This window comes from Cervus elaphus, chromosome 12 (assembly GCF_910594005.1).
Source record: "Cervus elaphus chromosome 12, mCerEla1.1, whole genome shotgun sequence".
NCBI lineage: Eukaryota > Metazoa > Chordata > Mammalia > Artiodactyla > Cervidae > Cervus > Cervus elaphus.
In genome coordinates this window covers 44682411-44699348 of record NC_057826.1, presented here as the reverse complement: position 1 = coordinate 44699348, position 16938 = coordinate 44682411, and the positions used below count along the sequence as shown (strand labels likewise).

Here is a 16938-nt window from a genome sequence, read left to right as displayed (position 1 = left end):
ATTAAAAAAAATCATACACCACGACCAAGTGGGCTTTATCCCAGGAATGCAAGGATTCTTCAATATCCACAAATCAATCAATGTAATACACCACATTAACAAATTGAAAGATAAAAACCATATGATTATCTCAATAGATGCAGAGAAAGCCTTTGACAAAATTCAACACTCATTTATGATTAAAACTCTCCAAAAAGCAGGAATAGAAGGAACATACCTCAACATAATAAAAGCTATATATGACAAACCCACAGCAAGCATCACCCTCAATGGTGAAAAATTGAAAGCATTTCCCCTGAAATCAGGAACAAGACAAGGGTGCCCACTCTCACCACTACTGTTCAACATAGTGTGGGAAGTTTTGGCCACAGCAATCAGAGCAGAAAAAGAAGTAAAAGGAATCCAGATAGGAAAAGAAGAAGTGAAACTCTCACTGTTTGCAGATGACATGATCCTCTACATAGAAAACCCTAAAGACTCTACCAGAAAATTACTAGAACTGAATATAGTAAAGTTGCAGGATATAAAATTAACACACAGAAATCCCTTGCATTCCTATATACTAACAATGAAAAAACAGAAAGAGAAATTAAGGAAACAATACCATTCACCATTGCAACAAAAAGAATAAAATACTTAGGAGTATATCTACCTAAAGAAACAAAAGACCTATACATAGAAAACTATAAAACACTGATGAAAGAAATCAAAGAGGACACAAACAGATGGAGAAACATACCGTGTTCATGGATTGGAAGAATCAATATTGTCAAAATGGCTATTCTACCCAAAGCAATCTATAGATTCAATGCAATCCCTATCAAGCTACCAACGGTATTTTTCACAGAACTAGACCAAAGAATTTCACAATTTGTATGGAAATACAAAAAACCTCGAATAGCCAAAGTAATCTTGAGAAAGAAGAATGGAACTGGAGGAATCAACCTGCCTGACTTCAGACTCTACTACAAAGCCACAGTCATCAAGACAGTGTGGTACTGGCACAAAGACAGAAATATAGACCTATGTAATGTTTTAATGTGTGCATATACCATCTTGCTTTAGCCAAATCTCTATTATGGGATGTTTAAGTTATTTTCAACTTATTGATATAGAAAATTCTACAATGAACATTTTTTTCATATAATTTTGTACATCTTTGTGCTTTTCCCCTTAGGATAAATTATTTCTAAAAGAAATTCTGCATCCAGGGGTGTATAATAGTTTAAGGCTGTTGATACATTATGCTCACTGTCTTCCATGAAAGAGATACCAGCTTACATACATCATATAGTGTGTGAGAGTGCCCTTTTTTGGTTCCATTATTGAAGCTGAATATTTTAACTTTTAGTACCCTTTACAAACCCCTTTTCAATCTATTTATGAGCAAATAGCCTGCACATCAGTACTGATTAATTCTCTAAAAATAGTGGATAAAATATTTCACAATTAATCCTTAAAAATAATACACAGCTTAGTTAAAATGAAAGTTAGGGAAACTCTTCAAGGTTAAAAACAAGGTGAAATCACAAATCTAGACAGATAGAGGGAAAGCTGAAAGACATCTGCTAATTTCTGGGGTCTCTCAGCTTGGATTTTAACCACTCTATACGTAATTAAAGGGAGTGTTCAGGTCCAGTATATTGATGGAAATTTGGGTTGGAGACCTTTGCACAAATTCATTATTCTCTTAGAGCTGTATGTGCAATTAAAAAAGAAAAATCTATTCCACAAAAGAAGACAATATATTTCTTTGTTGGGTTTAGCCAAGATGGATGGGGGAAAGCAGTTTTGCCTAAGAATTGATAACCTGAACTTCACACAAGTTCAGGGTTAGGATTCACATTGCAAGAAATGGAAAAAATCTTAAACTGACATTTTTATTTAAATAGGGGCCTGCTGGTGGTACCTTTGAGTACCTGGCAGTCAAAAACACAACTCCTCTCTAAGAAGAATGCATCTTTTACCCATGTCTCAAAGGATTCTCACTGATAATGTTTCACACATACACATACTTACAAAACACGTAAGAAAATAGGAAAGCATCAACAAAATAAGAGTCATATTCACAAAGATCTTAAAAATTGTAATTATAGATACAGCATGCAAACAAAATAAGTATGTTTTAAAAAAATAAAGGGTTTAGAAACATAAGGAATAACTAACAGACTATAACATGATGAATTTGTCGAATAGAACTTGTAGAAATGAAAAATGTAAAAATCAAAATTAGAAACTCAGTGGGCAAATTAAATGGCACAATAGAGACAGGTGAGAAGAAAACTGGCTGATCAGAAGAGAAGTTCTTAAGTCACTGCCCAGCATGTGGCAGAGAGACAAAGAGATGAAAAACATGAAAGGGGATTGAGTGACAAGTATTAATAACTAATCAGAGTTTCATAAGGAACAGAGAGAGAAAATATTCAAAAAGACAAATCTGAGAACCACACAAAATTAACAAAAGATAGGAATGTTCAGATACAGTGTAAGACTGGGGCAAAACGTCCACACCAGAAGAGTCAGAGTGATTCTGTGTTTCCACACAGAATATTAAAGACAATAAGATCTGAAAAGCAGCAGAGAGTGCTGCCAGATGGAGTGACAGACTACATCAACTGCCTATGTGACATCTTAACAGCATCAAAGGAAGCCAGAAGACGGCAGAATAATGCCTTAAAATGCTGTGAGAAAATAAGGTTAAATAGTATACTCCATGAAACTATCTCCTGAGAAAAACATTATTTCACTGAAAGGATCAACAAATTCAAAGTTGATTCTCTGAAAAAAAAAAAAAATTAAAATTGACAAACTTCTAGCAAGAAAGAAACAAAAGCAACAAAAATAATAACAGAAATTAAAAGGGACCCATAGTTATAGGTGTTATGGAACGTTTAAAAATTATAAGTGAAAAATATAAACATCATTTTAAACAGTTATAAAACTTTCAAAGGAAATTAAGCACTGTCTAAATAAGTGGGAGATATAATTTGGAGTTTAAAAGAATAGAAGACCATAGAAAGAACAGGATAGAAGAAACTACCCAATCAGCTCATAAAGTCTTTTTGTAAAGCTATTATACAGTGGAGTATTGTGCAGTCATCGATAAACTGCTTAATGTCCCAGGAAACAGAGATCAGTGAGAAAAAGAAAAATTCACAAATAATATTGAAATAATTGGATGTCAAAATTTTAAAAAACATGAAAATCATTTCCAATTGCAAATCAAACACAAATATGAAAGAGAAAAGTATTAAAGAATTTAAAAGTTCTGTGCAACTTTAAATTTGGTGAAAAATAGGTAAATAATTTTATATTCTCTAGATAGGGAACATTTTCATTTTTATTTTTAAATAAGACCCCAAAAATATAATTTTTAAAGTAAATATTTCACAAATTTGATAGTATTAAAATAAGAATTCAATATTCATCTGAAAACATTGTTAAAAATAGTGAAATGATAAGCCACAAATAGAGAAAAGGGGCTATAGTTTTTCAAATGGTCATGTATGGATGTGAGAGTTGGACTATAAAGAATGCTGAGTGCTGAAGAATTGATGGTTTTGAACTGTGGTGTTGGAGAAGACTCTTGAGGGTCCCTTGGACTGCAAGGAGATCCAACCAGTCCATCCTAAAGGAGATCAGTCCTGGGTGTTCATTGGAAGGACTGATGCTAAAGCTGAAACTCCAATACTTTAGCCACTTGACGCAAAGAGCTGACTCATTTGAAAAGACCCTGATGCTGGGAGAGATTGAGGGCAGGAGGAGAAGGGGACAACAGAGGATGAGATGGTTGGATTGCATCACCGACTCAATGGAAATGGGTTTGGGTGGACTCCGGGAGTTGGTGATGGACAGGGAGGCCTGGCATGCTGCAGTTCATGGGGTTGCAAAGAGTCGGACACGACTGAGTGACTGAACTGACTGACTGACTGATTTGGACCAAATAACCAACAGATTACTACCAGAATGAATATATAAACCTGAAAGTCAATAAAAGTCAAAAGAGTTTATAGAAGCCATAGGTAGACATTTTATAGAAAAAATGTGAAAGGCCAATGAAATATTGCAATGATAATTAATGGTAATAATTAAAAAATAAAAATTAAAACTAGAAGAAATAACTTATATCCCCCATTAACAAAAATGAGATCCTGTGTTAGTAAGGATGTAGAACATGGAAACTCTTTACACAGTGGTACTGAGACTTATAAATTGATACAATTATTTGGGAGAAGAAGTTGGAAAAATCTAATAGAACTGAAGATATGCATATCCTATAAATGATTAACATCACTCTAGAAACTTTTACAAATATGCACCAGAAGAAAGTCTTTACCAGAAGAATAATTACTGTGCCTTTTTTCTTTTTGTAACAGTAAATTGTGAAGATAATTTAAATATCCATTTAAGTGAATAAACTGCAGTTATCATATAGTATAATACTTTACAGCAGTAAAAATGAAAGAACTACAGCTGTAATTATAAAATATGAATCTCACAAATATAAAATTCAGGCTAAATAAAGCAATTAGTGGAAAATTCTAAAGAGCATAATCATATTTTTATGAAAATTAAGAATGTGCAAAATCAAATAGGTCAATTAGGAATAGATATAAATATGAAATTGAAGATACTGTTTACCTCTGACAGTTGGCAGGGATATAGAATCAGAGGAAGTTCTAGTTTTTTAACCAAAATAGGGAGATATTATTGATATTATTGTAACATTTAAGTTACATTATTTGCTTAAAATTAAATGTATAATGGGCTTCCCAGGTGGCTCAGATGGTAAAGAATCTACCTGCAATGCAGGTGACCTGGGTTTGATCCCTGGGTCAGGAAGATGGGAATGGCTACTCACTCCAGTATTCTTGCTTGGAGAATTCCATGGACAAAGGAGCCTGGAGGGCTACAGTCTATGGGGTGGCAAAGAGTCAGACATGGCTGAGCAACTAAAAAAGAAAAGAAATGTGTAATGCATACAGAAAAAATAAAGAGAACACGGGACAAAAGTGTACAACTCAATATTCACAAAGTGCATACCTGCATGATCACTACATCAAGTAATAAAATACTTAGCACCCCAGAAATTATGGCATCCCTACTCTCCAAATGTAACCACTATCCTTATAGACTTATTACCTATGAAAGCTTCCTTAAACCCTATTGCTTTGTTTTTGTTTTTTTTTTTTTTTAATTTAGCAGTTAAATATTTTGTGTCTGGCATCTTTGGTCAACATTATATAGGTGGATTCATACATTTTATACATGTTATTGAATGTCTATAGTTCTTTCATTTTTCATTGTATATGTTTCCATTGCATGAATATATCACAGTGTCTGTTTTCCACTGTTGATAGACCTGTAGTTTGTTTGTTGCTTGCTTGCTTGCTTAGTCTCCTTCAACCATGTCTGACTCTGTATGAACCCATATACTGTATCCTGCCAGGATCCTCTGCCCGTGGGATTCTCCAGGCAAGAATACTGGAGTGGGTTGCCATTTCCTTCTCCAGGGGATCTTGCTGACCCAGGAATCAAACCCAAGCCTTCTGTCTTCTGCATTGCAGGCAGATCCTTTACCCTCTGAGCCATTGGGGAAGGTTGCTTCTAGTTTGGGGCAATTATGAATAATGATGCTAATTAGGTCTGTCCATGTTTCTTGGTATAAGACATTGATAATCTTAAAAAACTAAATGTACGGTTTATACATTATTTGTATGTATTAAACATTACAAAATAAAATAATGTAAGACAGTCTTTTTGCTAAATTAATAGGTAGTAAATGATATTTTTATCCTAATTTTACTTTTTGATTACTATTGGTGGTAAGCATTTTTTATATTTTAATTTGAATGTTATTATTTGTCAATTGATATTGATGTTATTTGCCCATTTTTCAATCTGTATACTATTCTTTTACATTTACAAAGAAAAAAAAAAGTGCTATTTAAGTTTGTCCCCATTTTGGTTTTTTACTTCAAAAAATTTTAATGGTTTTTAAAATATTCTTTTTCTATATTTTTAAATTAAATATACAGTCACTACAAAAATTTCAAAAAACTAAACCAGAAAAAACAAAACCCCTAAAGTATAAATAAACATCATTTTAACCCCCTCTTCCCAATCAACTGTTGTCACCATTTTGGTAACTATCCCTGTTCCTTGTGACTATATACACATATATGTTTATGTTAATATATACATATGTTTATATATTTATGTATTATAGCAATCTTTAAAACTATCTATATATGTATACACACATGGTTTAACAAAAAGGATTTTTTTCTGCCCAATAGAACACATTTTCCCCCATAAATATATTTGTACACCATCATTTAAAGATATTTGATTTCATTGTTCATGGTGTATTCAACAAACATTTATGAAGCCCTTAGTAACAGTGTATAGTGGCATTATTTTATTGGCATTGGGAACAAATGGATGCACAAAGCTCCTGCAGTGGTGGAAGCTGAATAATATTTGGGAAAATATACAGTAAACAAGCATTTCATATAAGGCAAAAATTAATACTATGAAGGAAAAAATGCAAGGAAGAGGATAGAGACATGGGGTACTCAAGGAAGACCTCTAAAAGAGCTGCAACAAAACTGAACTGTGGGAGCCCACTGTGCCAGTAGTTAGGGCAAAATCATCTCAGACAAAGTACAAGTGCAAGTCCACAAAGGAAATCTTTAAAATTAAAAAAAAAAACTTGATACTAGTTAACATTTTAGATTACTTATAATTATTATAATTACTTATAATTATTATATTGCTTATAATTATTAAAATTCTTAAAAATTATAAACAAATTTGGAGAAACCATTTTTGTTAAAAGACTTCCTCAGTTCTTGCAAGGGTTCTAACTTTTCTGCTCCTTAATTTTCCCCTGTTGTATGTTTTCATGGCTACAGTGATAAGATGTGTATCTAAAAGGAAGTTAATCTGATGCCATCTTACTCTTTAGGCTTAACTCATATTTCTTTAGGGGAAAAAATAAGTTTTAGAAAAACAGAAGTTTTCAAAATAATTAGAATATAGAATGTTAATTTGGAGGGGAATTTTTATAGCTAAGACAAAAAACTGAAATGACTTGCCTTTAGTTGTACTGCTACTTAATAATTTATTTTTATGCCATTTTAATATCATGGAAACTTTAATAAAATCACTTAAAAAATAAGAACTTTGACATACATTTTTAAAATCTCCCTCAGGTTGCTGATGCCAAGTCTTTCTCGGGACCTTTTAATGTCTTGCTTGTGAAGACAAAATGGAGTAACATTGGCTTTCATATACTTCTTTTTGATCTGGAAAGCCTTGTTGAACTTTTGCTGCCGACTCCAATCTGTGATGTTGACCCTTCCAATTCATTCTACTGCAGTGAGATTCTGAGAAGAGCCAAAAGTACAGTAGAGAAGACAACATTGACATTGAGAAGAAATAAAACTGTCTGTGGTCCTCTATCTATGGAGGTACATGCCAAGCCTTTTGGTGAAAGCCCAGCCCATGGAGATAATGCCATCAAATTATCAGAAGAAAATGATGGTATTAAAAAGCAGAAGAAAATAAAGAGCTTCAAAAAGATGCACCCTAAGCAATCAAGAAAAGTCGATGCCAACCTCACAATAGACACAGCTAAATTGCTCCTATCTTGCCTTTTGCCATGGGGAGTGGATAAAGAATTAGATAATCTCTGCATTAAGCATCTCAATATTTTAAAGCTTCAGGGTCCTGTTTCTTTAGGACTTGCTGCAAATGAAGATCACTTCTCATTGATGCTGCCAGGTTGGGATTTATACAATACCGAAATGAAAAAAGACTATTCAAAAGTGAATTTATTTTCTAGAAAAGTTTTGGACTTGTCAGATAAATACACTTCCACTTTTCCAAATAACTCCGGGATGCCAAAAGGACTGGAAAATAATTCTGATTCTTTGCAAGAGTCAAACACTATAGTTTATTTATTGAGCAAACTATTTTTAGTTAACAAGTTAGTTAACATGCCCTTAGAACTGGCATATGGAATGGACAGGTAAGACATACCTAGAGATTTTGACTTTTCTTATTTAGGATATTAAAAAATGATTATTATTTGTTAAATTTAGCTCTCTAGCCTCCCTCATTTCTCCTTTTCTTGTTAATTTGGAGGGGAAATTTTATAGCTAAGACAAAAAACTGAAATGACTTGCCTTTAGTTGTACTGCTACTTAATAATTCCTTTTTATGCCATTTTAATATCATGGAAACTTTAGTAAAATCATTTAAAAAATAAGACCTTTAAAGGAAGGGAGGAAAGAAGGAAAGAAAGAGTAAATAAGCAACATCTCCTTTAGCTCAAAACACATTTAAGAAAATCTTCCATTTAATTCTTTGAGATTGGGAAAAAAACTTGGCAACAAATCTGTATATTTTAAAATTTATTCATCCAGCAAATATCCATTGCTCTCATAATATGTTCCAGAAAATTCACAGTATTGGATGCTGAATTGTTCAATAGATAGGTAGATAGATAAACAGATTCACACACATTTGAAATCCATTATGCTGCTGCTGCTGCTGCTAAGTCACCTCAGTCGTGTCCGACTCTGTGCGACCCCATAGGCAGCAGCCCACCAGGCTCCCCAACCCCTAGGATTCTCCAGGCAAGAACACTGGAGTGGGTTGCCATTTCCTTCTCCAATGCATAAAAGTGAAAAGTGAAAGTGAAGTCGCTTAGTCCTCTCCAACTCTTCGTGACCCCATAAACTGCAGCCTATCAGGCTCCTCCGTCCATGGGATTTTCCAGGCAAGAGTACTGGAGTGGGGTGCCATTGCCTTCTCCTTGCTGTGAATTAACTATGAACAAAAAGCATTAAAGTAAATGCCTCTGATGGCATATTTCATATATCATTAGGAAAAGAAAAATTTGAAAATTTCATACCTCAAATCCCACCATTTAATTTATACTTTGGCATATTAATATAGAAGAGGTTATCATCAATTCATTTATAGAAAGTATGGTTTAGTAATAATAGCTATTATTTTGGGGTGTTTAATATCTACTAGTCACCATGTTAAGCCCTTGCATTGGCCACATGATTTCATTCCACGTGCACAACAAAGCTAGGGTATAGGTGCGATTATTTGCTTAATGTATAGATAGGCTATTGAGACTTATGAAGAGAAAGTACCAACCCCAAGATTAATTCAGAGCTTTGCAAGCTGAATCTGAGGCTGGGCATCAGTCTAATTCCAGAGCCTGACTGCTAGCCTTGACTCTGTATTTACCTTCTCCCACTGTAAAATTCAATATGGTTTTTCATAGTCTGTTAGAAGATTTGACTCACCCAGTGCTTAACGAATATGTCCTTAGCACTAGCTTACAGAGGAAACATAAATAAAATTTTTATTTGGGTAGGAACTCTTCCAAATAATGAAGATAATGCATATGAAGTAAGTAGAAAACACTTAAAAGAACAAGGAGAAACATTTGTATAGGTAAGTATTGTAGATGATCAGAGGAAAGAGAATAATTAGTGTGAGATGAAACCATCAGAAAGCCTTTGGAGAAGATGTACTTTTGAACTGCTCATTACATGGTAGTAAACGGTCCCTGACATTTCTATTCTTTGGTAAAAGCTCAGTTCAACAAATCTGTGCCAGGTACTATATAATAGAGTTCCTACCTTCAGTGAACCTACAGTCTGGTAGCAAGTCCATATGAATTATATAGATTCAGTGTTAAGCTTCCTTCCATTTCAATGCTTCTATGCTACAGGGTTTTTCTGTTTTCTGTTTGGTGGCCATAATAATGAGAAAGTAGAGACTGGTAAATTTCCATGATTCCTATACTTAAATTTCCTCTATTTTTTTCTTCTGTTCATTATAATATATTTATAAATATATAACTTCATGTTTATAACATATATATATATAAATATAATATGTGTATTTTAATTTCAGTTAGGCTTCTTTCACTTTTCTATTAATGAGAAAATTAAATAACACCTAATGTATGATAAAAAAATTATAGTCAGCTGATTCCAAAGACCTGAGAACAAATCCCAGTTTTGTTGTTAAAGTAGTGTGACTTTGGACTGGTCACTTAGCCCCTTTGGGCCTTGCTTTCCTCATTTATAAAATGAGGTGAATAGAATAGGTGATGGTTAAGATTTCTTCAATTCTAAAAACAAATTCTATTTGTTAGCTTAATCATGACCAGACAGAGCAGATGAGGGACTTAGTTACTATCGCCAGAGGTTTTCATTCTGAGTTTGTTCCTGATGCTGAATACAGGATGTGGAGGATGTGTCTGGAGCCCTTCAGGGGAGATTAAGGGCTTTCAGCATGCTATCCATTAAAAGGCCTTAAAATCATTGCCACATGTTAGTTAATTCTTTACAAAATTCTTCATTAAAATAAATTATTGAATGGAGGTGTCAGGATTAGAGACTGCTTCCCTAAGTAAGCCACATCAGATTTGATCTGCTTTTGGGGACTATGTGTCATATTTAAGGAAATTAAAATACTGTATATTGAATTTGTCACATGAAATCTTTCCAATAAATGTTGCCATTTTGCTCACATTTCATTGTGGTCAGGAAGGTGAAGAAATCTTTGCATGCTTAACAACTGAGTGCATGATATAACTAAATTTTAAGCAAAGAGTTATTTGCCTTTGAGAATATCCCTGGATAGTATCTGAAATTTTCCCCCATTGAATCACTGGACTAGGGTAAAGGCTGCCTTCACCAAGTCCTGATGTTATCTGGGGATAATTCTTTGGCAGATATGAACATACTAGGACTCAAAAATTTGTTGCATTAGCCAAAATCACATGCCTCAAAGTAGCAATGGCCTTTCAGTAAAAGTGGATCGCAAGATAATTCTGAATAAACCAAGATTCACAATTCAATTGAGATTAGGTTTTTAGGTAAGTCAAAGTGGGGAAATAAGATTACTAAAGAGAATAATGTCAAAGACATTGCTAAAAATAATGTGCTCAATTCCCAAATTTGTTGAAGTGGTCATGCAGTCATATCTTCAATTTATTTCTCAAAATGTATTTATACATATTTAACAATATCTTTTAAATCTTTTCTCAACAGTGCTTTCAAAATTGAGTCTATGCATAATAAGATGAAAAGTCCTGGAAATGATATTCTGAATATTTCAAGCTTCTATGGTTATTTACGAAATGGTAAAGTAGTTACAGATATAGTCTATTTTTTTTTCTATGAAATAAAAGTGCCATAACTGGATAGTATCCTACAGTTTAGAATGAGAAGGGTGCATGTTTACTGTTTGATTTAGTCTATGTTTCACATGGTTATAGTTTTATATTCCGTCTATATTTAAAATGTATGAAATTTCGTTATTAGAACAAGTATCTTATAAGATGTAATGGATTTTTCAAATGATCTGTGAAATACTTAAAAGTCTGAAACTTTTCAGCAAGGAAACATTTAATATTAAATAAAGGTCCCATATGATTTATGAGAAAGCTTACTATATCAATATCTTTATTACCACATAAGTATTATATTAAGTAATTTTACAGTTTTACAGTTTTACAGCTATTTCAGAAGGTTGTCTTTGAATTTTTCTGGGTAACAATCTTGGTGTTAAGATTTTATTTTGATGCCAAATGGCTAATTCATCTCCCAAACCTCCTTATCCAATTTTTTGACATCTCAGTAAATGACAAATCTATCTTTCCAGTTATTCAGGCCAAAAACTTTAATGCCATTTTGACTTTCTCCTTTTCCTCATACTCCACATCCAAACTTTTAGTAATCATGTTGGTTTAGTAATCATGTTGGTAGTAATCATCTATCTTCAGAACATATCCCAGATTCTGACTACTTCTCTTCACTATTCTGCCAAATGCCTGGTGTGAGACTTCATCCCCTCTTGCCTGGATACAGAAGGCTCCTAACTACCCTCTGCTGCTATTCTTGACTCCTGCACTCTATTCTCAACCAAATATCCAGAATGATCTATTTGAAATTAAGTCAGAACCTCATGTGTGTTAGTTGCTCAATCATATCTGACTCTTTGTGACCCCATGGACTGAGCCAGCCAGGCTCCTCTGTCCATTGGATTCTCCAAATAAGAATATTGGAATGGGTAGTCATTCCTGAACCAGGGATCAAACCCAGGCCCATCTGCGATGCAGGTGGATTCTTCACTGTCTGAACCACTAGGGAAGCCCTCATGCTACTACTTAACACTTTTCAGCAGCTTCTGTTTCACTCTGAATAAAAGCTACGGTCCTTACGGTAGCTCATGAGGCCCTGTATAACCTGGCTGCTCTACCTATGTCTTCACACACGCCCCCATCTGACCTCATCTCTTTGTATTCATCCCCAGCTTCGCTACTTCCAGCAAGGCTGCCCTTTTTAACTCTTACCAGAACATGCCAGGCAGGGTTTAAGGTCTTTGCATTGAGTGTTCCCTCCGCCTGGAAGGCCCTCTCTCCAGATTTCCACATAAGTCAACCTGCTGTTCCCCACCTCTATCCTCTATCCTTCAATTCATCCTCAAATGCCATCCTATCAGTGCAAGCACCCTCCATTCTCCCTGGCACACTCTACCCCTTGCCGTTTGATCATAATCCTTTTCAACATCTGACATGCTATATATCATTTTTCATTTGCCACCTACCTCCTGCCACTCAAATGTAAGCTCCAGGGAGGTTATTAAATAATTTTTTTTTTTGATCAGCTTTATTCACTGCTGTGCTCCCAGTTCCCAGAACAATGTTTGCAAGGAATTAAGCCAATACTTTTGGATTAAGAATGAATAAAAAATAGAACAATGGTTTTGGAGATAAACCACTGAGGTTCTAGATCCAGTTCTGCCACTTACTACTTAAGTAGCTTTAAGTATATCTTCGACTCCTTTAAAAGCCATAGTTACTGAATTTGGAAAATAGGAATAAGATTCCAGATTTGATGTGCTTTTTACTTCCAAAGTTGTGCAGCATATGATTAATACATTGGGATGACCTGAATAACAGTTGCACAGTGGCCCTCTCAGGGCTTTTGAATAGAATATTCATTCAGAATATTAAAGTGAGAGTTTATTAATAGTCTCTAATTATTAATCCACTAGTATGTCCAAAGAATTAAGTCTACAAACTTTACATGTATTATCTCAACTAATATAGAAATAACACTGCACAATAAGAGGATCTATCTCTGTTTCATCCTTAGGGAAATTGGGGATCAGAGAAGTTAGATGACTCATTCATAGTCAACCAGCTAACAAGCTGAAGGACTAGGATTCCAGTCCATCTCCATTTAATTCCAACTTCCTTGCTCTTTCTATGTCAGGCCATTTCTCACATTTATGATTATAAGTTATGTTTCCTCCATAGGACCTAGTCTGGATTGCCTGTCTTCGCCTGAAGTAGTAGTCATTATTAGGGTTATTTACTCTAATTTTTATTTTTTATAATGCTGGGAAAGAGAATTTAAGGTATAATACAAGTGGTTTCCGGGCTTCCCTAGTGGCTCAGTGGTAAACAACTCGTCTGCCAATGCAAGAGATGTGGGCTCAATCCCTGGGTTGGGAAGATCCTCTGGAGAAGGAAATGGCAACCCGCTCCAGTATTCTTTCCTGGAGAATCCCATGGACATGTGAGCCTGGTGGGCTACAATCCATAGGGTCGCAAAAGAGTCAGACATGGCTTAGCAACAAAACAGAAACAGTAAGTGGCTTCTGCAGAGACCCAGGTATTTGCTAACCAGAACCAAGGAGGCCTCAACTTTTCCTATGATTGTCCCAACCAAAGCAGTCTAAGTAACTAGGGTTATTATCAATCTCCCTGATGTTGAGAGGTGGCATTTATAGCATTTAAAATTAAGTTAGGTACAAAGGAAACATGGTTTTATGTTTTAATAATTGGGAGATGGAAGGTTAAAGAAAGGAGAGATTTACTTCATGCTATTAATTCTATAAAGTCCAAGCCTGAGGAATAAAATAGTACTCTGAGGTGCTCATTCTGAAGGACTGACAGGAACCAATACCCACTTCCATCATCAGAAATGATGGCTAAGTAATATTGGTAAGCCTGAGATGTTTTCTTTTTATCTTTCCCCTGAAGTTATAATTAATTCTTTAACTCACTGACATTGCCAAGAAAAGTTGGCTTTCATTTCCATTTCATATTAAAGTTTTAACATCACATTAAAGTGCGCTATGAAGTACCCCATGATGCCAGTAAGTAGTTACAGTTGAGACCAATACTTAACTTTGATGGTGCAATCACAAGGTCAATCAAATGAAAGAGGGAGAAAGGAAATAGATAAAAAGAAAATGCTCCTTTACCTGCTCTGCTCATGAAGAAATGAAAGATACAACTTCAAACTCATAGTACTCTGTCATACTCACATGTTTTATATACTGTTCTTGGCCATTTCCAATTTATATCGTAGGTTCCATAGGAAAACATGATATTAATAATGAGTCAGAGGTTTCTTATATATTTCTTTTATGTTCCCAGTTTATATCAATACCTTCTATTAATCTCCCTTGCCCACTAATGTGAGATATATACACACACATACATGTCTATTAAAATATAAAATGGTAATTCAATGAAAAGCATCTTAGACTAAAACTAATTTAAATAGTTGATCCAGGATTTCAAACATACATTAATACATTAATTTAAATAGACAATTATAGCAATTTTCCCTCCAGTGCAGGATTGCACTACTCTTCCTTATCTCACTCCTGGATCTCGCACCTAGATAATATACTTTAGCCATCAGAAAGCCTTAATTCATTGATTTTTTCATTTGGATGATAATATGTCCATTTTCAATTAATGAAAAGGCACTTATTAAGTGCTTTTTTGTGTAGGGAACTGTTGGACACTCTATGGATCAATTTAAATAAACTAAGCCACAGCTTACCCTTAAAATTTCACGCTGAACATTAGGGCAAATAGATAGAAAGGACATTCAAGAGGGCAAATTTAAAAGAAACGATACATAACAAAATGAGTCAAATTAAAACATAAGTGCTATACCTATTGATCAGAGTAGTATAGCTAGGTAAGGACAAATCAAAGGAAGTTTTTTTATAGGGTTTACTGTGTGATAGATACTGATTCATGGCAAGGTAGAATTTCAGGAACTACTTGTATGAGGAAGGAGTTGTTAAATTCAGTAATCTGTTTGGAGGGAAATGTTAATCATTGCATTTTGGTGGCAAAAAGGTACAGAAATGGGTTTAAGGTATAAAGATGAGTTTGATTTGATGTGAATGTGTATTAGGATAATTATTAGAAATACATATATGTTAATTAATGTTTCTTGACTCTGGCTATATATGAAAATCATCTAAGGTACTTTAAAAAGTATTAATGCCTGCCCCATTCTCATCCTGGGACCTATTAGACCAGAGTCACTGGAAGACTGATTTTTGTGGGGGGGAAAAAAGGCTCCCAAGTGATTTCAATGTGCAGTCGGGGTTGAAGATCATTGGGCTGCCTCCATGTTTAATACTCTCAAGATAGAAATGTGTTCTATATATTTTTAGGTAAGAGTGAATCTCATCTACCTGAAGCTGACATTTCACTTTTGAAGCTAATTTCCTGTTGGAGAGACCAGTCTGTTCAGGTATGATAACAGTTCATTTCTTGAAGTTACTGGAAGAGTTTCTTGCTGCTACATTTCCTTCATATTCCCCTCTACCTGAGACTACACGTAAGTAGGTACTCTTGTGTTTTTTTCCAGGGTATTTCATTTAATAGGACTGATACAGAGACTAATAACGAGGGAAAAGTGGAAAAGAACATGCAAGGATGCACCAAGTTAGGGGGCATGAATAGAGGGGGCTGATGAAGAGATGTTTATGGTGTTATAGGTAACATAATGCCCACTGAGGCAAATGTTTATTATTTGATTTCAATATTAGATAGAAAGGTCCCTAAGCTTGTGAATTTGATAGGTATGATTAGAGATCATTTTTCTATCCTTTTCATTTGTGAGCTGATGTAGAGACCTCATTTACTCAATGTCCAATTTAAGTATTTTCCTTATTTCAAGGACTGTTTGTGTATGTGTGAATAGCTTTGTACATCATACAATAAATATCTGTGCATTGATTAGATGAATATTAACTGGAAGTTTATTCTTCATGGGCTAAATAAATGTCACATTTGCAAGACAAGCATAGCAATAACGCCAATTACAAATGGTTATTTTTGGTTACAGGAAAACAAAGAAAGTCCATTCAGAACAGATTGTGGGGGTTGATACCATGAAACCAAATAACACAGTTGGGATGGTCATTAAAACCATGGCCTACATGATTTGCCCCTAGCCTAACCTCTTTCCTCATCATTCTCCCCGGTCCTCACTAGCCACACTGATCTGCTTATTATATCCAGAACTCACGAAGCTCATTTCCACCTCAGGACCTTACTGTTCTCTCAGACTGGAATTCTCTTTTTTTCCCGTTCATCATTTGGATCTTTGCTTAAAAGCCAATTCCTCAGAGAAGTCTTCCCTGATCATTTCATCTAATATTGTCTAATATTGTCGCTGTACCCTGTCTCTCCCCATGCTCCAGTCACTGTCACAGTATCCATTTTTATTTTCTTTGTTAGGCTTGCTTTTAATGGAGATTTTACCGTTTGTTTTTTGCTTGCTTATTTTCTGTCCTTTCACTGTTACAGAAGCTTGCTGAGAGCAGGGACTTTGCCTGTCTCACTCACTCCTTCCACTAATGCACAGAAAAGCAGAAGTGACAGCAGCCAGTCAATAAATACTTGGTGAATGTCTGAATAGCTATGAAAAAGCCTCTGTGTTAATCAAATAAACATCAGTATATGTTGACTTTACCAGCAGATTTCCTATCACCCTTAAAGGGTCTCTATTAAAGGTGGGATTTTTTTTTTTCCCCAGTAGCCAAAGAATTTCTCAGTGGAGAAAAAAATTC

At 34.7% G+C, this 16938-nt stretch overlaps 1 protein-coding gene across 1 annotated transcript in view; it reads left to right on the top strand.

Annotated features, from left to right (window-relative positions):
* The window catches only part of WDR72 (WD repeat domain 72), a 210037-nt gene that overhangs the window by 114137 nt on the left and 78962 nt on the right, over positions 1 to 16938 (top strand). The window contains exons 15-17 of the mRNA XM_043920196.1: positions 7218 to 8035; positions 11091 to 11182; positions 15535 to 15614. Coding sequence (XP_043776131.1) covers positions 7218 to 8035; positions 11091 to 11182; positions 15535 to 15614 — 990 coding nt within the window. The remainder of the gene's footprint in view (positions 1 to 7217; positions 8036 to 11090; positions 11183 to 15534; positions 15615 to 16938) is intronic.